Raw genomic sequence first — 26987 nt, 5'->3', positions numbered from 1 at the left:
TCATCCTGTTAGGAAAAAGGGCAAATGACATGAGCAGAGAGAGTTTATGGAAAAGATGCTAAGAAGTGCCCTTAAACACACGGAAATAAAAGAAGAGCAAATTAAAACTACAACTATCCTTTCTTAGCCACACCTATTTGATTCCCGATTTTTATTAGCAAGAGTTCAGATAGTTATGAATAGTCATTATCCAAATCTTGGTTTATGAGTTTTTAGTTATTGATTGATTATGGTATTAGTTATCCCGATTTTTCCCCTTTTGCCCTCCCGCCACCCAGTACCCCTCCACACCCTTAGCCAATCTCCCCACCATTTTCATGTCCATGGGTCATGATTGTAAGTTCTTTGTCTATTCCATTTCATGTACTAGACTTTACATCCCATGGCTATTTTGTAACTATTTGTACTTCTTAATCTCCTCTTCACCCATTCCCCCCTCCCATCAGGCAACCATCAAAATGCTCTCCATGTTGGTGATTTCTGTCTCAGTTCTTCTTGTCTGCTTAGTTTGTTTTTTAGATTTGTTGATAGATACGTAGTTACTGCCGTTTTTAATGTTCATAGTTTTTATCTTCTTTTTCTTATATAATTCCCTCTCACATTTCATATAATAATGGTTTGGTGATGATGAGCTCTAGTTTTTTGTTGTCTGGGAAGCACTTTACCTCCCCTTTGATTCTCAGTGATATCTTTTCTGGGTAGAGCAATCTTGGCTGTAGGTCCCTGCTTTTCATGACTTTGAATATATCTTGCCAATCCCTTTTAGCCTGCAGAGTTTCTTTTGAGAAATCAATTGACAGTCTTATGGAAACTTCCCTGTAGGTAACTAACTTCTTTTCTGTTGCTACATTTACGATTTTCTCTTTATCTTTAACCTTTGGCATTTTAATAATAGTGTGTCTTGGAGTGGGCCTCTTTGCATCCAACTTGTTTGGGACTACTGTCTTTGCTTCCTGGACTTGCATGACTGTTCCCTTCACCAAATTAGGGACGTTTTCTTTCATTATTTTTTCAACTAGATTTCCAATATCTTGCTCTTTCTCTTCTCTTTCTGGTACCTCTATGATGCAAATGTTGGACCAGTTGAATTTGTAACAGCATCTTCTCATACTATCCTCATTTTTTTAAATTCTTTTTTCTTCTTGTTGCTGATTGGTTGTTTTTTTGCTTCCTTATGTTCCAGACCATTTGTTTGGAGCTTTGCATCTGATAGATTGCTTGTCTCCATTTTGCTTAATTCTTTTCTAGAGTTTTGTTCTGTTCTTTCATTTGGGCCACGTTTCTTTGTCTCCTTGTTTTGGCTGCCTCCCTGTGTTTGTTTCTATGTATTAGGTGGAGCTGCTATGACTTCGTGTCTTGGTAGTGTGGCCTAATGTAGTAGGTGTCCTGTAGGGTCCAGTGGCACAGCCTCCCCTATCACCCAAGCTGTGTATTTAAGGTGTACCCTTCATGTGGGTTGAATACACCCTCCTCTTGTAGTTGAGCCTTGCTTGCTGTTGGCAGATCAGTGGGAAGGATTTATCCAGGCCAGTCAGCTGCAAGAACTGGCTGTGACCACTGACCACCACCCTCTGTCCTCTGGAGCATCAGCTGTGCAGAGCAGGGTGGCTGTACTTCATTGTAGTCTGTTATATGTCTACTGGGTGTGCAGAGTCTCTGGTTTTCAGGTGGTGCGGGCCAAGGTCAGCCTGCACCTGTGTTTTGCCTGAGGCACCATGCCTGAGATAGGAAGCACTATCAGATGGCTGCTACTTGTGCTGGGCTTGGACATTCCAAGGTGAGGCCAAGCTGTGAAACTAATCTATCCACTGCTACTTTGTGGCCTGGGGCTCATTGAGTCCAGGTGTTGGCTTGCTTTAATAATAGGATTTAGGAAGTTGTAAAGCAAGAACCCAAACTGGCCATTCCTGTGGAAAAGCAGCTAGGGTGGGCCTGTAATTTGGGTGGGGTGGAGTCTCTGGGGATCCCTCCCAGGCAGGTCATACAGTGTTAGCCAGGTTGATGGAATCTCAGATATGGCTGCAGTTTTCTGGCTCTGTGGCTTTGTTGTAGAAGGGTTTAGAAAAGGGGCAATGGCCTCTGCTCACCTTGATTCCAGGCACTTCAGTTTCTTCCTGCCTTTCAAGCTGCTACCCTGGTGCTGGAGCTCAGAGGGAGTGAGTCTGAGTAGGGGAGTTTGTATGTAGGTTCTTTAAGAAGAACTGTTGGGAGCTTTAACAGTTTCTTCCACCAACTCAATCCTTGTTGGCTTTTGCAGCTGGAAGTTGTGGGGACTTCTCTTCCTGGCACTGGAACCCTGGGCTGTGGAGCTGGGACTCCTCACTCTCGAGATATCCCTCCTGAAGTTTTACCCAACACACGTGGATGTGGGACTAGCCCGATCTGTGTCTCCACACTCCCTACCAGTCTGGATAGAGGTCATTTCTTTAATTCCATACTTGTCAGACTTCTACTGAACTCCATTTCTGGCAGTTCTGAGTGATGGCTATTCTGTATTTTAGTTGTAATTTCGATATGGTTGTGTAAGGAGGTGAGCTGTATCTATCTATGCTACCATCTTGGCCAGAGGTTCAAAAACTGTATCTTTTATTTTATGGAAAAAAACAGACATTTTGGCCAACCCTACATTATCCTCATTTCATTCATGAGGAACCAGAAACTCAGAAAGAGTAAGAAATTTGCCTCAGATTATTAGTTCATATAAGAAGGATTCAAAGCTTGTTAACCTGTGTCCAGACTGTATGTTCCCTGATCATCTTTTTCAGAGATCAAGATTCACCTTCCAAGTAAACTGTGGTTCATACAGCAATTAGCAATTACCTATCTCAGCAACCAAAAAAAAAAAGAGGGAACCTGGGTGCTTTATGTTAATCTACAGTGTATAAAAATGTTCGGGGAATTTTAGCAATATTGTATTTCCTGTAATTCTACTCTTTTACATAGCACAAAGACAATGGTCAAATTATGACGACCACACAGATAAAAAGCCCAAAGTTCAAAAGTCATATTTTAATAATAAACCAATGAGAGACTTCCTTCAGTTCACTACCCTCTGTTGATGAACTCTTACTACTGAGACAATACTCACTGCCTGTGATTTAAAACTTAATAATGGAAATATCTGACCACTTCATGCTTTCTTTAGCTCACTCGAGGCTATTTCTCAGACCTAGTTCACTGCATGACAGAACATAACACTAAATCAATTTGTTCCTGTTGTCTTTCTTTAAAAGAGATTCACAATTTTCTGCTCTGAGCTATTTCACATCCTCAGCAAACCAGTTTTTCCTAATCTAAATTTATTCACCTTACATTGTCACACTTGTTATAATGTACTTTACCCATCAAGTTCTTAACATTAAATACTACCTAAACTCATAAAACAAGATCACATTCATATTTTGTGACTTTGAATTTAAAAACAAAAAACTTACAAGATTGTCTGCATAGGACTTAGCAGAAATACATCTTTAATTATTTGGGAAAATAGTCTAAAGGGAAAGAAATATCCCCACACTTAAGAGAATGAAAAATAATTCATAAATACTGTAACTAAAGAAATAATCAATGCCCATTTGATTTATTCAAACACAAATCAAAAAGCACATATCCTATAATAGTGTATCAATAATTTTATCTTTAGCATAAAGGAGAAACCAAAAGATTTTATCAACATCAACACCAAATATCACTGTTTCACAATTATGCAATCCATATCATTAAAATTTAAAGATCAAAGAATTTGAATCTGCCTAAAAGTTTCTCAGAAACAGAAGAAAAATCAACTTTTTGTGATGTGGTTACAGAGGAAGCATCATCCTACAGGGACCATCATACCAGGAGGGACTATACATACCAGAGTTTAATAAAATAAGGGTCACTGGGACTACATATCCAAAATGACTGGCTGTTTCCAAATTTGCTGTCCATATCCTCCTGGATAAAACACCTCACCTTTCAAGAACTCAACACATTCCTATCCAACTCTTCCCTTTCTGTAACATAATATTCAAGTAGGTTTACCACAAAAGTCACTATATACTAATTTAAGTATGCCTTCACGAACCAAAACTGAAAATACCATCCCATGCCCAGGAATTCATGTGAGTTGAAAGAAGAGAGGTGAGTGCCCTCCTAATGGTTACTTTATAAATAAAATCAATTAACTATGTCATTATTTATTTCATTTCTTTTCATAGAAATTGTTTTCATCAGTAATCTTAGGAAATACACAGAAAACATTTCTAAATACTGACCTGCCAGGGTGCTTGTATGTCGAAATGCTCTGACTTGTGAATCGGACAATCCTGTAAGAAGTGAAATGACTGTATCCATCATGTATTCATCATATATGATACTATATTGACACTGCCGTACTAATACGCCAATGAATTCACAAAAACTGGATTTGAACTTCTTCCACTGAGGACCGGCCATGGTAAGTGGATAATCTCCACTATCCTAAAATAAAAAATTGAAAAAATTGTTTGATTTAAAGGACATGACAATAAAATTTTACTTGGGTTTTTTTCTTGGTTTTCATATTTTTTTGTTTTGTGATTTTAAAAAAGTTTTATTGTTGTAAATTTTACTTGTTTTTGAAATACCCCAGGTAGAAGTTGAAGTGACTCCTTTTATCTCACATTTCTCTTTCAATAAAATCCTTAAAGTAGACAGGAAAACAATATGCAGAGGCAGAAGTACCTTTGAGCACTTCTGCTTTTATTTAACATCAAAATAATTATTCTGAATTCACTTTAACCAATAAAAATATGTCAATTACTCAGAGTTTAAAAATAAAAACCCTCTCCCATCAGAGTAAAACACTATTCTAATAAGCAAAGATGTATTTTAGAAATTTCTTTAGAACAAAAGCAAACCAATGTTATATTTTTAAATGAGTTCAAAATTATGAAATAATATTCTCAGCCAATCTAATAGGTTGATGTATGATTTATAAAGAATCAAAAGATTGCAATGCATGTTCTCATTAGCTTCAGGACATCAAACAGTCAACAGACACAGACAACCAGATAATTTTTCTAGAAATGAAATGTAGCTAGTATAGCCTAGAAAGACTGGTACTCGAATACTCTTCCATACAAAGGTGGAATACTCTTCAATGTGGCTACAGTGAGAATCTCCATAATTAATTAAAAACAAACAAGTCCTTAAATATAAAAGCAGAGACCAATACCATATATAACTTCAAAAAGAACTTCTGAGAAGAGTATCCTAGAGACTAAAGATCATTGTATTCAGCAATTCAGTAAAATTTCTTAACAAATGCTCTCATTAGAACAGTATTTTTTAAATTTTAAGCTATGCCATATATAAGTGGTACTATTTCTCTTCTGAGAATAAGGTAATACTCCACAAAAAGGTTTTTCCCCCATATTTTCTTGTTGACTCATTTAACTCACTATATTAAAATATATCATCTTAATTGTAGTTAGCAACTTGGTTTGCTAATTACTTTAAACTCATATTTCAGGATTCTTCTCTCAAACAGCTGTTTCCTTTTAATTAGAAGGTTCTTGCTAAAACATTTAATATTAGAATGCTAAAATAATACCATTACTCATAATTACCTCTTAACTACTTGGAGACTGATTAATAGCACTTAGTGATCAACAAAGCCATTTTAACAACTCTTGTCTATCTTTTAGAATGACAGTTGAAAGCCCCTTCATCAGAGTAAGCAAGGAAAAAATGATGAAATTAAACTCAAATGAGACAAGGGTTTCTACTAGAAAATCCACAGTGAAAAATTCTGAAGTAAAAACTACTGGTGTTGAAATACAGCTGTGAACAAATAAAAACCCCTGCCCTGAAACAGCTTACATTATCTTTATCAGTAACAATACTTCAAAGACATCACGTTGATGAAAGGATCAACTCAAGGCTAAGCTACTATTTATTTTTATTGTTCTTATTCATATTTGAAACATAAAGGAGATTTTAAACTAAATTATTTATGTGTGTACATGTACATATAGTCTTTTCCCTAAACTACTGGTCCTCCAGATATTCACTAAATCTTCCTTTTACAACATTCCAAGATATGTTCTTAGTCTCTAAACTTTATTCTTCCTTGATATTTCAATTTTTGACAATAATAATAGCTACCATTTATTAAGCTCTTACTGTGTGCCAGGCATTATAAAATGCTGAGGAATTTTTCAAACACGACTGAATTTAACCTTCATAACAGCCTTATAAGTATTATTAGCACCATTTTACAGATGATGAAAATGATCCTGAGACAACAACTTGCCCAAGATCACATTGCCATCATCTGATTGAATCTGATGCCAGAGCTCTTATCCATAACACTCAAAATTTAAGAATACTTTCAAGAGTGAATCAAGATCAACACGCATAAAATTATCAAAACATTGAGTAATTTACCTCATCAAACTCTTCAGTCATTTTTCGAATTATTTCAGAGTTCTGCATATGTCTAAACATTTCTGCTGTGACAACTCCTGAAATTGCAAGTATGAAAAGTTAATACATGGAAATATGAAAAAGAGAACTTTTAAGTCAGTCTCTAATATTAAGATGTCTACAGTCACATTATAAGGTTTAACTCTTCAGTAAGTGACCTTTACTGTGATACTCAACCCTATGAATGAAGTACAAATCCCAACCTCAATGTGCACAAGAAAGCAACCCCACACTTCTGACAGATGTCTGCCTTGGCCATTTCTGCCTGACTTACTTTACTCATGCCTGTAATATGTATACTGGCTTAGTTCTTTAATGTAAAACACATGTCATCAAGAATGAGGCAGCATTCAGAGTATTATTTAAGAACTTGAGGATGAACCTAAACTAAAGATAATCAGGGAAAGAGTAATAGTAGGTAGAGTTAACTTCAGCCAGGATTGTTCATTAAGCACTACACTTCATGTAAGGTGACTACATCCCATCTTGCTCTAAAAGAGTTTCAATAAATATAAGTTATAGTTCTTGTCCATCCAGGTGCCTATGTATAGTTGGAAGTTTAAATAAAAAACTGGATTTTCAAAACCTTAATCTGTATTGGTGAATTACTTTTCTTGCCAATTTTATCACTAGAAATGTCATAAATACAGTAACATCTAAAAGAAGAATTTCTTAGCATAGGAAGATGAAATTTATTATAACAATTACATATAATATTTGTTTCAATTGGCCAAGCTACCTTTTGCACATGCATGTACTTGTATGTATGTTAAATTTTAAAACAATAAGAGTACTTCTGGCCAAGATGGAGGCATCGGTAGATACACTTTGTCTCCTCACACAATAAAAAGAACAACAAAAAACTTAAAAACAAAAAGCACCCCAGAACTGCCAGAAAACTGAAGTGTACAGAAGTTCAAGAACCAAGGAGTTAAAGAAGAAACATTCATCCAGATTGGGAGGAGGGGTGGAGACAAGCAGCGGGCGTGGGGAGGACTCGGGGGAGAGGACTCAGAGGAAGCAGCAGCTGGAGGACCTGGGGGACCCACATTTGCAAATAAAGCCTCAAAACTTCTGAGTGATACACCTCTAGGGGTTGCAGCAGTGGGAGAAACTCCCAACTGCACAGGAGTTGGAGAGACACACAGGGTCCTACAATGTACACAACCCCCTCACCTGGGAATCAGTACCAGAAGGGCTCACCTTGCTTGTGGGTAGTGGGGGAAGTGACTTAAAGCCAGCCAAGAGCCCAGCAAGTAGCACTGTTCCATCTTGGACCCCTCCCCCACATATACCATCACAACGCAGTGATATGGGTTGCCTCACCCTGGTGAATATCTAAGACCCCACCCCCTACAATGTAGTAACAGGTACACCGAGACAAAAATATATGGCCCAAATGAAATAACAGACCAAAACTCCAAAAACAGAACTAAGCGATGAAGAGACAGCTAACCTATCACATGCAGATTTCAAGGCACTGATACTCAGGATGCTCACAGAAGTGGTTAAATATGGTCACAAAATAGAGGAAAAGGGAAGGCTATGAAAAGTGAAATAAAGGAAAATGTACAAGGAACCAACAGTGACAGGAAGGAAACCAGGACGCAAATGAACAGTTTAGAGCAGAAGGAAGAAATAAACATCCGACCAGAACAGAAAGAAAAAACAAGAATTCAAAAAAAAAAAAAAAGGAGAGAGAGAGGCTTTAGGAACCTCAAGGACATCTTTAAATGTTCCAACTTCCTAATCATAGGGGGCCAGAAGGAGAACAACAGCAGCAAGAAATTGAAAATTTATTTGAAAAAATAATAAAGGAGAACTTTCCCAACTGGCAAAGGAAATAGACTTCCAGGAAGTCCAGGAAGCTCAGAGGGTGACCCCAAAGAAGTTGGACAAGGAAGCACACACACCAAGGTACATCATAATTGCATTATCCAAGATTAAAGATAAGGAGAGAATCTTAAAAGCAGCAAGACAAAAGGAGACAATGACCTACAAAGGAGTTCCCATAAGACTATGAGCTGATCTCTCAAAAGAGACCTACAGGTAAGAAGGGGCTGGAAAGAAGCATTCCAAGGCATGGAAGGCAAGGACCTACATCCAAAATGACTCTATCCAGCAGAGCTATCATTTAGAATGGAAGGGCAGATAAAGTGCTTCCCAGATAAAGTCAAGTTGAAAGAGTTCATCTTCACCAAGCCCTTATCATATGATATGATAACGGGACTTAGAAAAAGATAAAAAATACGAACAGTAAAATGACAACAAACTCACAACTATCAACAACAGAACCTAAAACAAAAACAAACTAAGCAAATAACTAGAACAGGAACAGAATCATAGGTATGGACATCACATGGAGAGTTATCAGCAGCGAGGAGGAGGGGGAAGAGTGAGGGAAAAGGTACAGGGAATAAGAAGCATAAATAGTAGGTCCACAATAGACAGGGGGAGGTTAAGAATAGTATAGGAATTGTAGAAGTCAAAGAACTTGTATGTACAACCCATGGGCATGAACTAAGAGGGAGAAATGCTGAAGGGAGGGATGGTGCAGGGAAGAGAGGGAATAAAGGGTAGAAAAAAATGGGACAACTATAATAGCATAACCAATAAAATATATATTAAAAAATAAAACCCATTAAACATCATACTCTCTTCTCAACCCAAAACCTGAAAAGAACAATTGATACTTGAACTCCTTGTCTATGGGCACACATTTTAAACTTTCCAGTAGAATAAAGGAACCAGCAGGGGTAGACCAGTAACTAACACGCATTGAGTTTACTATGCACCAGCCACTTCACATATGGATTAGGCCTGGTAACATGCCTATGAGGCAGGCACTATATAATCCTGGCTTTAAGGATGAGGAAAATAAGGCTAAGGCAAAAAAGAGGTTGAACAATTTGTCTGACATTATCCATTTACATCATGATGCACTCCCACAGATGAAATCAATTTCTAATGATGCTATGAAAGAGCTTCTACAACATCAAAGAACCATCGATGACTGTTTAAACATATTAACTTATTTGGAAGATACCACCATTTCCTTGGCTAAAGAACATTCTAAAAAATCTTTTGGAGGCTTTTCTAAAATTTTAATCTAGAGTCACGGATATGTCTTCAGACCCCTTCTATAACTTATGCCCAGGTGCTGTAAACAGAGAGCACAAGTAACTCAATCTCTGAAAGAATTTCTATGAAATAAAGGGTTACATATAAATAAATCTCAAAGCAAACATATTGCATACATTTTGACAAATGTCCATTTCCAAAGCTCTTCTTATCTCACAGGCCCATATGATGGCCAAAGCTCAAAATTAAGCAGAAAAGGAAATAATAGGTATCACAAACCCCATGCATTTAACTCCAGAGGCAGGTGTGAATTAGGACATCAGGTCAGACCCCACTGCCACAAAAGTGAGGGGGACATGAAGTGAGACTGCTAGGAACTGGTAAATTGAAAAGTGACAGCTGACGATAGAGAAAGAAAGGAGAAAGGGAGGGAAGAAGGGGTGGAAGGGAGGGATGAAACAACAACGACGGCAGAATCATCAAACAGAGAGCAGTCTAGAGCCATTCAGTAGTGCCAAATTCCCTCCAAACCTCAACAGTAACAGAAGGCACTACTATAGTAAAATAACCGGTGCTCATAATGACAATCCCAAAGCCACAGGAAAAGATACAAGTATATTGTATACACTTAGAGCAGTTCCTAATTCATTTATAAAAGAAGTCTATCAAATTAATTTTAATGTGTTTTGAAAGTACTTAATAACCTTAACTTTGATTATATGGTAAATTTCATTGAGTGGAGCTTTGCTGATGCTAAAAAAACATTATAGCAGTATTTTAAATCTACCCAATAATTTTAAGTTTTCAACACTTTAAATTTTTACAAATCTTGACAACCTGGTTTGTGACAAAGTATATCCAAATGTTGAGTTGGCAAGCTCTTTATTTATAACTACACTGATGCCAGGAAAGAAATGAATCTGATAAAGGGAACATGCATGGGCTGTGGCCTTCTTGAGTGAAATAAGCCAGGCAGTGAAAGACAAATACCATATGATCTCACCTTTAACAGGAAGCTAAACAACAACACAAACAAGCAAGCAAAATATAACCAAAGACACTGAAATAGAGAACAGGCTGACAGTGACCAGAGAAGAGAGGGGAGGGAATTTCAGGGGGAAAAGGGAAGGGTTTACAGGAACTAGTATTAAGGACACATGGACAAAAACTAATGGGGATGGGGATGGAAATGGGAGGGAGGTGGGGAGCAGTGGGGGGTGGACTGGGATGGGAGTAAAAGACAGAAAAGTGTACTTGAACAACAATTAAATAAATTAATTTTTAAAAAAACCCTGCAATTCAGAAGCCTATTTAGGAAACTAAGACTGGCCATACTGTGGTGTTATAGGGAAGATTGAAGGTAAAAAATAAGAATTGCAATTCATCAAATTCTTTCTGGCATCTGTTCAGATGTTCTGCAATCAACCTTACATTTTCAAAGAATACAATAAAAAAGACATCATTCTTGATTACATAACACTACAAACGGGTACCTATACACTTCTACTGCAGAAACACTAAACATAGACCAAAAACAGTAAAGTAAAAACATTTTTAAACAAGACCCCACTCGCCAATCCAGTTTCTCTAACTTGGAGAAGAAAAACTAAATTTCACCAATACCTTATTTAACTTACTTACTCACTTACATTCAGGGTACCTTTTAATTCCCTACACTATACAATTCCCTGCCATTTGAACCGGTATCTCTTAATTATCTTTTGCCTCCCTTCTTAACCCCTTTCTTTGTTCCTAAAACCAGATGCTGAAAGTGAAAATATAGCTAATAAAAGTAACATAACTATAAATTGCCTAATTTTTAGTTAACTTCACATAGGAATGTAACTCTCAAAAGAGTTTCTCACTTTGTTCTTTGCTCCTTTTCCCTTATGCATTTTGCATGGTTATAATGCAAACAATTCAATATGTTGGCATTACTTTCCATGTAAAGTATATATTTATTTATTTATTTATTTACGTGCAAGGAAAAACAGACCATTTGAGAACATCCTGCTCCCAAAATAAATATATCTTACCTTTACAGCCTGAACACTGAATAAAAAAGTTGATGAGGTCAAGAAGTGCTATGTCTCGGTCATGCTTGTATGACTCTATCCAATCATCTACCACCGACTACAGTAAAGGGAGAAAAAAACTCGTTAGCTTTTTCTAATGTTCTAAAAATTAAATTTGATTAAAGTCACTACAGTTCAATATTAAATGGTATCACATTACTTCAAATTAATATATACATACTTGTACACAAAAATTTAAATTTTAGCCCTGGCTGGTGTAGCTGAGTGGATTGAGCGTGGGCCTGCGAACCAGATGATTGCGGTTTGATTCCCAGTCAGGGCACAAGCCTGGGTTGCAGGCCAGTTCCCAGCAGGGGACTCAGAGAGGCAACCATACATTGATATTTCTCTCCCTCTCTCCTTCCCTTCCCCTCTAAAGATAAATAAATAAAATCTTTTAAAAAATTTAAATTTTAATCATAAAGTAGGCTCAAATTCAGTAAAATTATTACCTGATAAAGCATAGTCACTTTTTATTTCATATTATTAAAAATATCCTAGAAAATATTAAGTAACACACATTTCTTTTTGACTAAAATACTAGACTAGATGTTTAAATATTAACACTACAACAGAATAAAAATATTTTAAAGAAGTGGATGCATAACAATGTTTTTCAACAATGAACCCTGATAACCCTACATTAATAGAAAGGCAAACTGAAGACTGACTAAGCAACAGACTGAAGGACAGACATTTCATGGATCCAGACTTAATATTGCTAGATAAGAATACTCTCCAAATTGATCTAAAGACTCAATGTAATCCCTATCAAAATCTCAGCTGGTTTCTTAGTAGCAAATGGAAAGCTGACCCTAAAATTCTCAAGGTAATGCAAAGGATCCAGAACAGCCAAAACAATTTTGGAAAAAGAAGAACAAAATTAGAAAACTCAACTTCATGACTTGAATACTTACTACAAAGCTACATTAATCAAAACAGTATATTACTGCCCTGGATGGTGTGGCTCAGTGGACTGAGTGCGGGCCTGTGAACCAGAGAATGACGGTTCAATTCCCAGTCAGGGCACATGCCTGGGTTGCAGGCCAGTTCCCAGCAGGGGACACACCAGAGGCAACCATACATTGATATTTCTCTCCCTCTCTCCTTCCCTTCCCCTCTAAAGATAAATAAATAATTTTTTTTTAAAATGACAGTACAGTATTAATGTAAGGATAAACATGCAGATCCAATGCAGTAAAATTGAGAGTTCAGAAATAAACCCTTACATTGATGGTCATTTGATTTTTGACAAAGATACCAAGACAAATCAATGGAGAAAGCCTAGTCTTTTTAACAATGGTGCTGGTGTAACTGGATATACGTAGGCAAAAGAATGAACCTCAACCCTGTTTTCACACTGTATACAACACAACTCAAAATGGATCAAAGATATAATTTGTAAGAGCTAAAACATAAGTAAATCTTCATAACTGCGCATTAAGCAAAGTCTTCTTAGATATTACACCAGCAGCACAAGAAACAAAGAAAAGGTGAATCTACCTTCTTCATAATTAATATTTTGTGCTCTAAAAATTAATAAATAAATTTTGAAAATAAAGACAGTAACAAATGTTGACAAGGATGTGAAGAAATGGAACACTAAAGCACAGCTGATAAAAACATAAAATGCTGCTGCCACTTTGGGAAAACAGTTTGGCAGCTCCTCAAAAAATTAATGAACTACCTAACATATTTACCCTGCAACTCACATCCTAGAGTATACATTACCCAAGAAAAATGAAAATATATATCCAAAGAAAAACCTGTACAAGAATACTCTTAAGAGCATTATTCAGTCTTAATAGCCAAAAAGTGGAAACAAACCAAATATGCATCAAGCAATGAATGGATAGACAACACGTTAGACATATTCACACAATGGAATATTATTTGATGATTAAAAAAAGGGCAAATTTATAATACATGCCACAACATGGATGAACCTTGAAAACATTATGCTAAGTCAAAGTAAGTATCAAAAAGGACCACATATTGTATGATCTCATTTACATGAACTGTCCAGAATAGGCAAATTTGAAAGGAGGCTAGGAGTTGCTTAGACCTGGGGAAGATGAGGAGAAACCTAATGGGCAAGGTTTCTTTCTGGAGTATTAAAAAATACTCTAAAATTAGATTGTGGTGACAGCAGAACAACTCTGAATATACTAAAAACAACTGAATTTATACTTTCAAGGGTGAGTTTTATGGTATATGAGTATATCTCAATATAGTATTTTTTAACATTAGGGCAGAACTAAAAAATAAAAAGTACTTTATTCCTTTGGGAACAGAAAAGGAAACCACAAAACAGACAAAAAATTTAAATAAAACAAATTTTAAAAACTAGAATGATAAAGATGGTATAAAGAACAAAAAGTCAGAAAATGTTTAAAGTATATACCAGCCCTGGCTGGCATGGCTCAGTGGATTGAGTGCTGGCCTGTGAACCAAAGGGTCACTAGTTTGATTCCCAGTCAGGGCACATGCCTGGGTTGCAGGCCAGATCCCCAATTGGGGGTGTACGAGAGGCAACACATCCATGTTTCTCTCCCTCTCTTTTTCCCTCCCTTCCCCTCTCTCTGAAATCTTTAAAAAATATTTTTACAGTTATATGCCAATACATATGAAAACTGGGTACAAAATGATTAAATAAAATACATACAATTTGATGTACAAAACAAGTGATTATGCAATATAGAAAAGAAGAAAATATTATCTAAGACTTATCTGACTCAGAGAGACTGACTGAAGATATTCTATAAAACTAGACTTAGTTTCTAAATTTCAATCCTTTACTGTATTTTACAATAGCTTGTGTATGTTAACTAAGTGAATTTATAAAAGAAGTGTGTTTAAGATTATTCCAAATATGACAGGGAAAATAAAGAGACTGCATTATGCAACTATGGGAGTTTTAAAGCATGAATCCAAATCATCTGACGTTTCCCAAGAAGTGGGGTCTATGTCCCCTTCTCCAAAACAATGTAGTAGAAATGATGCTTTCAAGATTAGGTCACAGGCAGCCATTGAACTGCATTGGGCTATGGAAGCACTAGAGAACTAGATACTTCTTACTGCCCAGGAATACTCTCTCCAAACCCAGATGCCACATGGAAGGACCTGAGGCAGGTCTTCCAGACAGAGTTCCAGCTGAGCCTAGCCTTCAAATCACTGCAAACTAGGCACCAAACATGAATAAAGAAGCCTGCAGATGATTATAGTTCCTGTTTATGTCACCTACATGCAATCAAGCTATCTCAGCTAAAGATCCAGCCATCATGGATGAGAGCACACATAGCCATCCCTATTTAGTTCTGGCATTCTAGGCCCACAGAATCATTAAACATAATAAAATGGTTGTTTTTTTTATAACACTAAGTTTGGGGTAGTTGTTAGGCATCAATAAATAAATGGAACGAGGGCTATTCTCATCAATAAAGACACAAAAATATTTAATGAAATCTAACAAAAAAGGTCATTACAGCACATTAAAAATTATTAATGAGGATCAAATAGGGTTTATACTAGGAATACAAGCCTGCCATAACCGAAGTACAAGCTATCCCACTGAAATGTATTTTAAATTTTTAATCATCAAATAGTATGCTAAGAACTTACTCAATAAAATTCGGTATCTATAAATAAAACTCAACAGAAGTAGGGACATACGCATGCTTTTTCCTTTCTTAAAATGTAAGAACTATTTAAAAATGAAAAACCAGTCTTGTACTTATTCACTCACTTATAATTACTGAAATAGATCGATCCCAGGGACGGAAAAAATGAATAATACACAGTACCTGATCAAGGAAATTAACAACCTAAAAGCAAATTCAGACATATGCATAACTGTAATACACTACACTGAGTGCTATAATGGAAAGACAAGAATAAGAAATACATTCAATAGGAGAAGGAAACAGCCCAAGAATGCTTCTCAAAAGAAGAGTGACGTTTGATTCAGTCAAGCCTTTGTAATATAGAAAGGATGAAAAAAGGCTATTGCAGACAGAGAAAAACAGGTCTGGGGCAGAATACAAACTGTGGTGGAGAATAGCGAGTATCCCCCCCAAAATCTGAGCTGAAATGCTTAGATAAGGAAAAACTCTTAAAGTTTGTAAACAAAAGACTTCCTTAATCAAATTTGGTGTTAGATAATGCAAGCAGAGGTACACAAAATAAACTGGAGGTGGACAGAGGATTTACCAAAATGAATGCAGAGATACTATGGGCATTCAACTTTCAAGGGGGAAATCACATTCAGAAACTGAAAAACAAATGGCTTAAAGGTATAATCTTAATATATGACAAACCATAAGTAACACAAAAATAAGAAAAATGTTCATTCTTTAAATACTGAGATAATAACATTAACAAAAAATAAATATAAAAGGCTAAAACGTCATATTTTATACTAAAAATTTCTGATGAGCCAAAAAGCTAAACAAAACCCTACAGACTAGACAAGAATAGAATAGCCTAATTAGCATGGATATACATTAAGGTTTCTTATATTAACAAAAATGAAAGATACCAGGAAAAAGATTATTACATTTAACTATATATAACAAATATTACAGAGAAAAGCATAATATAAAAATAAAAATATCTAAAATGATAAAAATAAGACAATTTATCCCTTTGATAAAATTAACCCAAAATGGGAACAAGAAAAATAATTTTTTAAATTAAGGAATGACTAAATAAACTATAGCATAGTAACATAGATATTATTTTTTAATCTAATGTACCCACAACATAATCATTTAAAACATTAAACAAGAAATAAAACCACACTTTAGTCACAAATATATGAAAGCAAACCATGTATGAATAAACAAAGGCAAATTCAAACTTAGGAAAATATAATGTTCTGCACAACTGGTGATAGCTCAAAAACAAACAATTCTTTTTTGTCTTACATGTAAAAAATGATCTTTATTAGTTCCAATTGATAATTTTAAAATTTATTTACAAAACCACCATGTACTCAGATAAATCCATTATTTATAAACAAGACCTGCCTTTCACTTATTAACAGAAAGCTTAAATGGCTAGTTCTCCCTAACCCATCTATGTGTGCCTTTTATTGATTAAATTTGATTCTACGAAGGAAAGAAACCACTGTTTATAGATTTTATAAATTAAATAATTTTATGAAGCATTATTCTTTGAGTATAGTGTTTATTCAATATTTTAAAACCATATGGGTTTAAGCCCCCATTATAAAACCTAAATGCTATTGTCATATAATTGATTACACAGAAGAAACAAAATTAGGATGATCTGACATGGATATATAACCTTTTGCTCTTCTGCTAAGAAAAAACACAAATAATAAAATGTGTAATCAACAACAGTAATCAAAATAATTCAATTTGCTAAAGTGGAAAGTGATAATATTAGGTCAACCAAGAATTCTACATGGGCAAAGGACTTCATATTTTAATGGTGTCTATATAAATTCAGAGGAAATTGAAAACTCATAGTCAGGGTTCACATCAGTATATTTTTGATCAAATAATTTTTATTATATATCATTAAAAGAAAATAATGCAGAAAATGATTCCACACACAGCTTAAAGGTCTTATGTCTAAACAGACATACCCCTAGTTTTCTGACTAGTTGCTTGTTTTTTTTTCTAATAAGCAATATTAGAAAAATTGTAAAAACAATTAGAAAAACTGGGGATATATTTTCTACAACTGAAGTTTAGCATATACAAATGAACTGGGAAGAACATGATAAACATTACCTGCATAGCACTCTTGCCCATTTTAACAACTTCAAACAACATCATGTTTTCCACGCCATTCTGTTGGTGATGACCATTCATTCGGTTTGGACCAGAAGGAGGTTTTCCTCCTCCATTTCCACCTTTGCCCTTTTCTCCTGGGCCCTTTTTGCCTTTTTTACAAGTCTGCATAAAAACATAAGTTGGTTAGGTTATATCATTACCTTTGAAGAGTTCAAATTAAAACTACAAACCAAAGAACTGGTTACATAATCATGCCCAAACCTAAAGAGGAGTGCTATACATGTCATATACTGTAGTTTGCCATGTATAATACATTCCCATGTATAGAAACCCCAATTTTTTGTGCACAGTATACATGAGATTATTATGCTTACATCAGGTAATCGTTCTACCCATGTATAATATGCATCCTTATTTTTCCCTTAAAAATTTGGACAAGTGCTTATTATACACAGCAAAATATGGTAAAATGATATGGCAAAAAGAGGCTGTTGTGACAGTCTGTTTGTGGTATTGTTTCAGCCTGTTGTGACAGGCTGTTTGTGGTATTGTTTCATTTATACTACCATGTATACCACATAACATTGTGATTAGGTAGCACAGCCTCCGCCTACTGACAGACTCCATGGGGCCAAACTTCTGCTTCCATGAACTGAGTGATCTTAGGCAAGTTACTTAACCAAGCTATGCTTCAGAGAGATTTCTAATCCATAAAGGACAAATAAAACTCTGTCTACTTTATAGGACTGCTGCTTTATCAAATAGGTAAGTCATACTTAGTTTAACATTTTAGCTTGATACCTATTGTTAGCCTTATAAATCATTGCAGTGCACTGACAAAGGAATTCTCAATAATACAAATAGGTATATCGACCTCATTCTTGTCTGGGCCCTCCCTCCAATACTTATTTATCATGAAAATTCAATTTATGTGAACACTATGGAAATATAACCCCTTTATAAGAAAGTTGCCAATATTGGGGGTAGGGGGAGATTCATAAATTAGTGAAACGGTTACCTGTATGTCTGAGTTATAAAATACCTCTCACAGCTTTTATACCTTGTTACAGAAAAATAAGTCATTCCCTAAACTCGGAGTTCTCATTTCTACAATGCCAGATTTGTACTAAAATCTTTACAGATTAGAATACATCATTTTCTGTGGTCTCCTTCAGACCAACACATTTCTATGACCTAGAGCAAAGGTTGGCAAACTTTCTGTACAGATAGAAAATTAGGTTTTGCAGGCCATGTAACTGCTCTGTCATATTCTTTGTTTATTTTTACAAACCCTTAAGAGTGTAAAAACAATTCTTAGCTCATGGGCAGTACACAAAAACAGACCATAGTTTGTTTGCAGACCCCTATCTATAGCTAGGTCTACAAATTTATTTCCACTGACACCCTGTATGCTTCTATACTTTGTCCCATAAGGGGTTCTTCCTCCTCCAAAACAATCCTACTCTTAACTATGTCAAATCCCTTCCTAACAACTGAAAAATATTAGTGTTAATTTACATTGTTTTGTTAATGATATTCAGTCTTTGTGAAGCTAAGTCATTAATTCTTTTCAAAAAGATTTTATTTATTTACTTGCAAAGAGAGGAGAAAGGAAGAAGGAGAGGGGGGAGAAAAACATCAATGTGTGAAAGAGAAAGAAACATCAGTCAGTTGCCTCTCGCACACCCCCCGACTGGAGACCCAGCCTGCATCCCAGGCATGTGCCCTGACCAGGAATTCAACCTGCCACCTTCAGTTTGCAGGACCCAACCCACTAAACCAAACCACTGGGGGCTAAGCCATTAATTCTTCATTGTAGAATGAAAAGGCTTTTGTCCCGAATAAAAGGATTTTCAGAGACAACAGTGAAAGAAAAGATCAACTACAAAGAGTACACTAGAGAAGTGTGAAATGTTAATTAAAATGGAGCTATAGTTTTGCCAATATATCTCCCAGGGTAAGGGAAATAAAGGGAAAAATGGGACTACATCAAACTAAAAAGCTTCTGTATGGCTAAAAAAACCATCATCAAAATGAAAAGGGAACTAACTGTATGGGAAAACATATTTGCCAATGATGCATCAGACAAGGGTTTGATCTCTGAAATATATAAAGAACTCATACAACTCAACACCAAGAAGACAAACAATCAAATTAAAAAATGGGCAAAGGATCTGAATACATACCTCTCCAAGGAGGACATACATACAGAGGGCCCATAGACATACGAAAAGATGCTCTCAACATCACTAGCCATTAGAGATGCAAATTAAAACCACACTGAGATATCATTTCAAACATGTTAGAATGGCCATCATTGATAAATCAACAAACAACAAGTGCTGGAGAGGATATGGAGAAAAGGGAACCTTAGTGTACTATGGGTGGGAATGCAGACTGGTGTAGCCACTGTGGAAACTGGCACGGAATTTCCTCAAAAACATAAAAACGGAACTGCCTTTTGACCCAGTGATTCCACTGCTGGGAACATACCCTCAGACCCAGCCTGCATCCCAGGCATGTGCCCTGACCAGGAATTCAACCTGCCACCTTCAGTTTGCAGGACCCAACCCACTAAACCAAACCACTGGGGGCTAAGCCATTAATTCTTCATTGTAGAATGAAAAGGCTTTTGTCCCGAATAAAAGGATTTTCAGAGACAACAGTGAAAGAAAAGATCTGAAACACAAATTCAAAAGAACTTATGCACACCCACGTTCATAGGGACACTATTTACAATAGCCAATTGCTGGAAACCACTTAAGTGCCAATCAGTAATTGAGTGAATCAAAAAACTATGGTACATTTACACAATGGAATACTACACAGCAGAAAGAAAGAACTCCTACCCTTCACAACAACATGGATGGAACTGTGAATATTTTGCTAAGTGAAATAAGCCAGTCAGTGAAAGACAAATACCATATGATTTCACCTATAAGAGGAATCTAATGAACAAAATAAACGAATGAACAAAATAGAACCAAAGGCATGGAGACATGGAAAACACTTAAAGTAACCAGAAGGGAGGGGGGAGGTTGATAATGGTGGAAAGAAGGGGGAAGGTACTACCAGGGGTGTCCAACCTGCGGCTTCTGGGCCGCATGTGGCTCAGGATGGCTATGAATGCAGCCCAACACAAAATCGTAAATTTACTTAAAACACTGAGATATTTTTGCGATTACATGTTGTAATGCATTTAATGTGTGGCCCAATACAACTCTTCTTCCAGTGTTCCAGTGTGGCCCAGAGACTCCAAAGGGTTGGTCACCCTGGATGAGACAAAGACCATGTATGAAAGACCCACAGACATGGACAGCAGTGTAGGAACTAACTGTGCGAGTGAGGAGGGGGCATGGGCAGAAGAGGGCAAAGGGGGAAAAATTGGGACAACTTTAATAGAGTAACAATAAAATGATTTAATTAAAAATGGAGCTATATGTTTGCAATCTATCTATCATATGCCTCAATATTCCCTGTTGGTATGAAAAACTAATTAGTACAATTAAAATCGCTCAGTGGATATGATGTGCTATAAAAAATACAATGTGCAGAGTTATGATAATACAGAAAAGTACAAGAAGAAAACATGCTAACCTGAGTTCAATCATGTAGAGGCAAAAATCTGAAAACAAAACCTATGAGGTAATATACTACACAATGCAGTGTTGTTTAAACCTCTTCCATGTCATGGCACACATAAAACTAATTACTAAAATTTCGCAGCACAACAAAAACTATTACATTTTCTGCCAATCTGACAAATAATAGGTATAACTTTAAATGATTAAAAAAAATAGTAATTACCTATCCTTTTTGCTCCACAGTAACTTTTTAAAAAATCAGGTGTCTATATGTGTATATAAGGATTTCTGGGACCAAAAATTAACCAATCAGACACAGTTTTATTACGTGATGTGATGCAAGTATTATAAGATCTATATATTTATGGTATAAGACAGGGCATTGACATTGAAAAGTTATTGTTGAGACAGTCATCTTATTTGACAGTCTAAGGGAAAAGAGATCAGAGACCCTGAGTATAAAGTCAGGTATTGCATGTTTTAAAAATTGCTGTGGCGTACCAGTTGAAAATTGCTGCAATAGTGGATTAAAAGCACCATCTTTCAACAGATGTGGGCTCAAATTCCTTTTTAAAAAAAAAATTTATTGCTGTTCAAGTACAGTTGTCTCCATTTTCCCATCACCACTTTCCCATGCCCACCTTCCACCCTCAATCCTTTCCCCCTTTGGCTTTGTCCATGTGTCCTTTATACACGGACAAAGATTCACTGATGACCCTTCTTTCCCCTGCGATCCCTGTCTCCCCTCCCCGCTGGTTACTGTCAGAAATTCTTTAACCACTGAGTTCTGTGGACCTCAAGTTTCCTATCTATAAAACCAGGAAGACTTCTATTCCATAAGGCTATTCAAATATTAAATTAGATAACATGCCACAGTGCATGGAATATACATAGTATAGTGTCAAACATGGCAGTTATTGTTATTATAATCCATGGTCTTCCCTACAAACAACTCACAGCAGTGGCTATAGGAAGTTAACCAAACTGTAGCACAAAAACTTTGGGGAGTCCTCTATGCTGATGCCGCTGTGATTTAATTTACAAACTGGGACAAAACTCAAAGTCAAAAGTAGAATTTCAGTTTTGCAAGATGGTTACAAAACAAGAAAAATTATTATCTAATGAATAAACACACTATCCACTAGAACTTATGGATGTCTTTGGAGAGTCATGAGTTATTATTTTTATTCATTCACACTTGTTCTCTCTCAAAACTACTTTTTAAGGGATTATGCATATGAAATTATAAACATGGATTATGTGCACTCTAAAATAGTGTTACATGAGCTAAATAAATTATGTTCCATACACAAAATGGGATCCTACCACACCATTAAAAATTACACACAGAAAAAATTCACTATAGGAAAGCTGCTGACACCATACGATTGAGTTTTAAAAGCAAGTTTGTATAGTAGGATTCCATTTAAGTAAAATTCTATGTTTGGGTTTATACACAGCTGTGTGTATGAAAGTATGTTCACCAAAATGTTTAAAGGATACATTACCTCTGGGTGCTAGATTCATGGGAAAATTTTGCTTTGTTCATTATACATTTCTGTATTAAACTTTTTAAAAATAAATGTGTCATGAGGAAATACAAATCCAAAATGCTGAACAGTAGCATGTCATATTTTGCCCACTATATTACACACATGCACAGAGTTAAATGTACTGAAAACAGCAAAATGATTTAACCATTAGCCAAGTTATTCAGAGTCCTCAGGGTACCCACTCATATTTTAAACTTGGATTCTATTGACTCAGAGCTTCACTTGACATTATTTAGAATGAGGAAAACTATTGTCCATAGTAAGCCATTAGACATAAACAGGTTGCAGGTTATGTGTGTAGGGTGTTTTAAGAATAGCTAATTGTATTTACTGTTTTGCTTTGTATTTGACTACTGACATGTAAATAAAAACGCCAACAGAATTATCACATTTTGCTTAGCATACTGTGCTTTACAAAATAAACTACTAGAAACAACGATGTGTTATTAATTTCAACTTTATAGTAGTAGAAATAGATAATCAAAAGGTACTTGACCTGGAATCCCAGAAAGCACATGTGTTTAGAAGGCTTCCCATACCAATCAGAAAAAAGGGCATTTTAAAAGATAACAACATCTGACCTATAACTAAAACAACTATATATATTATATACATAATTATGTATGTGCACATATGTATATGAATGACCTTACAAATCAAAATAAAGTCACATATTCTATACATACTTTTCCTTTGCCTTGCTTTTGGGTTTTTCCTTCAATGTCTTCAAAATCTGTGTCAGAAGAAAAATGTGTTTCTGACTCCCTGTAACAGAAAGATAAGCAATTATTTAAAACCTCACTTAGAAATGTAGATGGAGTTTCTAATTTTTGCCATGTTTTCTTTAAGAAAAAAGGTTTGGTTAAGTCATTACAAAATTCCCTATTAGCATTACATGTAATTAAGGTGATTTTCCAAATCATACCATAGCTCATTACCAAACATATAAAATTACATAACCAATTACAGAAACAATAATCTGAAACACTAATGTCTAAACATTTCTATACTTTGTTAATTTTTGACCAAACAAAAGCAAAACCATAGGAACTAAGTATTCTGCTCTAATAGCTGGTTTCATTTTCTGACTCCAAGACCACAGAGCTCAGGGGAAACTGTGTTTAAACACCAGGCACTAGATTAATTTTACTAAAGAAATTTAGCAATACTAAGTTTCCTCTGTCCTCTACTACCTCACTCAAAAACATTTATAAATCTAGGTGTAACATGTATTTCTGAAAGGATATATAAAACCTTATTACAAAGTAAATCATATGAAACACAGCAGAAAAGTATGTAAATTGACCAAAATCCTTTATAAACTAAAGAGATGGTGAGCAATAGTCAGAGACTGGTTCTAGTACTAAGAAAGTACGTGATCCTGGACAAGTGATAATCTTTCAATCTTCTCATCTATAAATAATGTGTATGTAGGAAGGAATGAAATCTCTAAAGTCTCTTCAATCTCCATAATATAAATCTATAGTTCTATGAACTGTGCCTTACGTTGGAGTAGGAGGAATGTTTTGTATAATCTGGATATTCTTCCACATACAGAAACAGACTAATTTAAATAAATATGTGTCATGCTTCCTATATGTTAACAAGCACCTATCTAAATAATAGTAACATACCATCATTTAAATGCTGTAAGGCACGGTATACTTGGTATTTGGGTCACAATGTATTTTAGAATGGAGCCACACCCATAAAAGATAAATGTGTAAACCTAGTACCAGATTTGCTTAAAATATATGGATCAAAGTGAAAGGCTATCTTTCTAAAGCTAGTCTTCGCTAACTAGATTTCTTCTATTTCCATTTTTATTGCTACAATAACCAGTTGTCCAGAGGCTGCAAGGTAGGAGAAATACTTTATAAATCTAAAGTGATGGTTAAGATCCTGGGGGAGATGTACTATTTATAGCACTTACTTACCAGTAATTTAAACAATATATTGAAGATAGTGGCAATCCTAACTACGTCCTATAATGTTTGTGAGGAAAGGGCCTGTAATAAACACCATTTCCAAGAGTTAACGCACCAAAAACTGAATGACTACTATAATATGAACCCTGAAACTCATGCCTGTTAACATCTTAAGAAGATTGCTGTCATCAGTATTCTTCTCACACAGCTATGTGACCTTGCAAAAAAAAACTGAAAATGTGTTTAAGTATCTTGGAGTAATACTTCTTTCTCCCCAAGACATTTGTGGGACACCAACTCTTTTAGCTCAATAACTATTATAAGTCTGTAAACGAACATTAGCCTTCACAATATTCCAATGGCCCCAGAGTAATCAAAAGCTAAATTATACTTTTTTATTTTTTAAAGATTTTATTTATTTATTTTTAGACAGGGGAGAAGGAGACAGAGAGGGAGAGAAACATCCATTTGTGGTTACCTCTCATGTGCCCACCATCAGGGACCTGGCCTGCAACCCACGCATATGCCCTGACTAGGAATCGAACTGGTGACCCTTTGGTTCGCAGTCTGGCACTCAATCCACTGAGCCACACCAGCCAGGGCCTAAATCACACTCTTAATCGACATCTCCGAGCTACCTAACTAAAAGAACAAGCCATTAGAGGTTTGATTACTAACTCAGAAAACCTTCTGAGACAGCTGAAGTGAGTAACCAGTATGGGAGTCTAAAATATCCTCAGTCAAAGAAATATTCGCTTGAGTCTCTTTCTCCAGTGCTTTCCTATGCTTTCAAGATCAAAACAACAACAACCTATCCTAGACACAATAGATGTGTTTAAGGAGCATACCGGCTTAACCTTTGAGTGGCTTGAAACTTCATGAGTTAGCTACCACATGACTGAATCTTCCACTCTTATCTCTTTACCCTGCCCCCCCCCACACAAATACTATTTACCTCCACGAGTCAATTTTATCTCATACATTATCTTCTTTTTCAGGCCCTACTTACTCAAAATATTCTAATGCTCAATGGTCTAGTTTATAATACAAACCTTTTTAATCACCTCTAACCCTTAATACGTAAAAATTTGGTAAGACAATTTTACAATAGTCAAACAAAAATTATTTTCTCAGACTAGCCCATAGCCTCCTTCAAACCAAAAGAAAAACAAAATTTTCCTCAAAAATCTCTAAAATGGAATCAATATACATCAATAAATACTGGGATTAAAATTACATTAAAAATTAGCCCTGGCTGGTGTAGCTCAGTAGATTGAGCACCACCCTGCAAACCAAAGGGTCACTGGTTCAATTTCCAGTCAGGGCACGTGCCTGAGTTTCAGGCCAGGTCCCCAGTGGGGGGTGCATGAGAGGCAACCACATATTGATGTTTTTCTCCCTCTCTTAACCTCTGTCTAAAAATAAATAAATAAAATCTTTAAAAAAATCATACTTTGAAATGTTGGCAATATCCTACTAGATCCTTTGTGTCCACTGAAAATTAGTTAAAAATGAAAATCCACACACCATCAAAAGAAGGCTGACTACCATTATGTACAAAGATATATATGTTGTTTTCAAAATTTTTAGCAACCAGACTGTTTTCAAATCAAGTCTTATAAAGACCCTTGTAGCAAATACGGTGTGGTACATATGTATGTAAAGTTAAAGAAATCCACAGGCAGTTTAAAGGTTCGCTTTTTACTGAGACACCTCATGAAACTGGGATATACTATGAAAAGAACTATTACATATAGTAATTCAAATTCTTCCCAACATCACCAAGGAGTACATAGAATAAAAGCTGAATAAGGAATATAGGGAGCTTTTAAGGATAACAAAATGTCTATGCTTAAGTCACTTTATGGATCAACAAGTGTATAATTATTCCTGTAAAAATATGAAGAGCATGTCCTACTCTCCCAATTTTGTTTTTTTAATACTCTGGTTTCTCTTCAGATCACATAAATCTTTTCGCCTTTTACCAAATTTTTTTTAGCACATCATCATTTGATTTTATAACAGAAAGCTGACATTACGTCCTAAGTACCACTGCATGATATATATTCCTTATTAACAAGAACACTTTTTAAGAATTTCATTACATTCCCTCAAAGTAGTTGCTATTACAAAACCAAGTATGGACTCAACTACACAGCATAAATAATAAATTATGCAGTATCTAAATTAAAAAATAAATTTAAAACAGCACAAAAAAGCATGAAATAATTACTGCTACATACAGAGTTCAATGAGCACTAATATAAACTGCTTCAAACTGTACGTACTATGCTATGTATTATGCATTCGATCTTCTCAAGCAGAAGTAATTTTAATGTTTTCTATTTTGTGGAAAAAACAAGTATCTAAAATCATTGTAATATACTTACTGAAGTAGATTAAAATCAGTTGGTATTTCTGGAGCTGCTATCATTTCTTTATCATCTTCTGGAACGCCCCAATGTCAGAAATATATTCATATATTTACGTGGGTAAACCGATGGTTTGCTTCTTTCTTCTAAGACAGACAATTCCTTTAAAGGGGAGGAATGCC

At 35.6% G+C, this 26987-nt stretch overlaps 1 protein-coding gene across 1 annotated transcript; it reads right to left on the bottom strand.

Moving 5' to 3' along the window:
• LOC119001601 (cohesin subunit SA-2-like) lies at positions 1–26987 on the bottom strand. Its single transcript, XM_037067013.1, has 7 exons — positions 26824–26987; positions 23192–23270; positions 17366–17530; positions 11568–11664; positions 6412–6488; positions 4257–4461; positions 1–5 (listed from the first exon to the last, which is right to left on the bottom strand). Exons 1-7 carry the CDS (start codon positions 26865–26867, stop codon positions 1–3), a joined length of 672 nt encoding a protein of 223 aa, XP_036922908.1. The 5' UTR covers positions 26868–26987.

The sequence above is a fragment of the Sturnira hondurensis genome, unplaced genomic scaffold, assembly GCF_014824575.4.
Source record: "Sturnira hondurensis isolate 20B ecotype Veracruz unplaced genomic scaffold, ASM1482457v3 Scaffold0016960, whole genome shotgun sequence".
In the NCBI taxonomy this organism is placed as follows: domain Eukaryota; kingdom Metazoa; phylum Chordata; class Mammalia; order Chiroptera; family Phyllostomidae; genus Sturnira; species Sturnira hondurensis.
The sequence above is the reverse complement of the archived record's forward strand: the minus strand, read 5'-3'. Positions and strand labels throughout refer to the sequence as shown.

Coding starts and splice junctions, on each gene's coding strand:
- LOC119001601 (XM_037067013.1), bottom strand. CDS start 26,867: ATGATAGCAGCTCCAGAAATACCAACTGATTTTAATCTACTTCA. Junction 17,531..23,191: donor AAAAGCAAGGCAAAGGAAAA/GTATGTATAGAA, acceptor GTTTTTATGCAG/ACTTGTAAAAAAGGCAAAAA. Junction 11,665..17,365: donor TGGGCAAGAGTGCTATGCAG/GTAATGTTTATC, acceptor CCTTTACTGTAG/TCGGTGGTAGATGATTGGAT.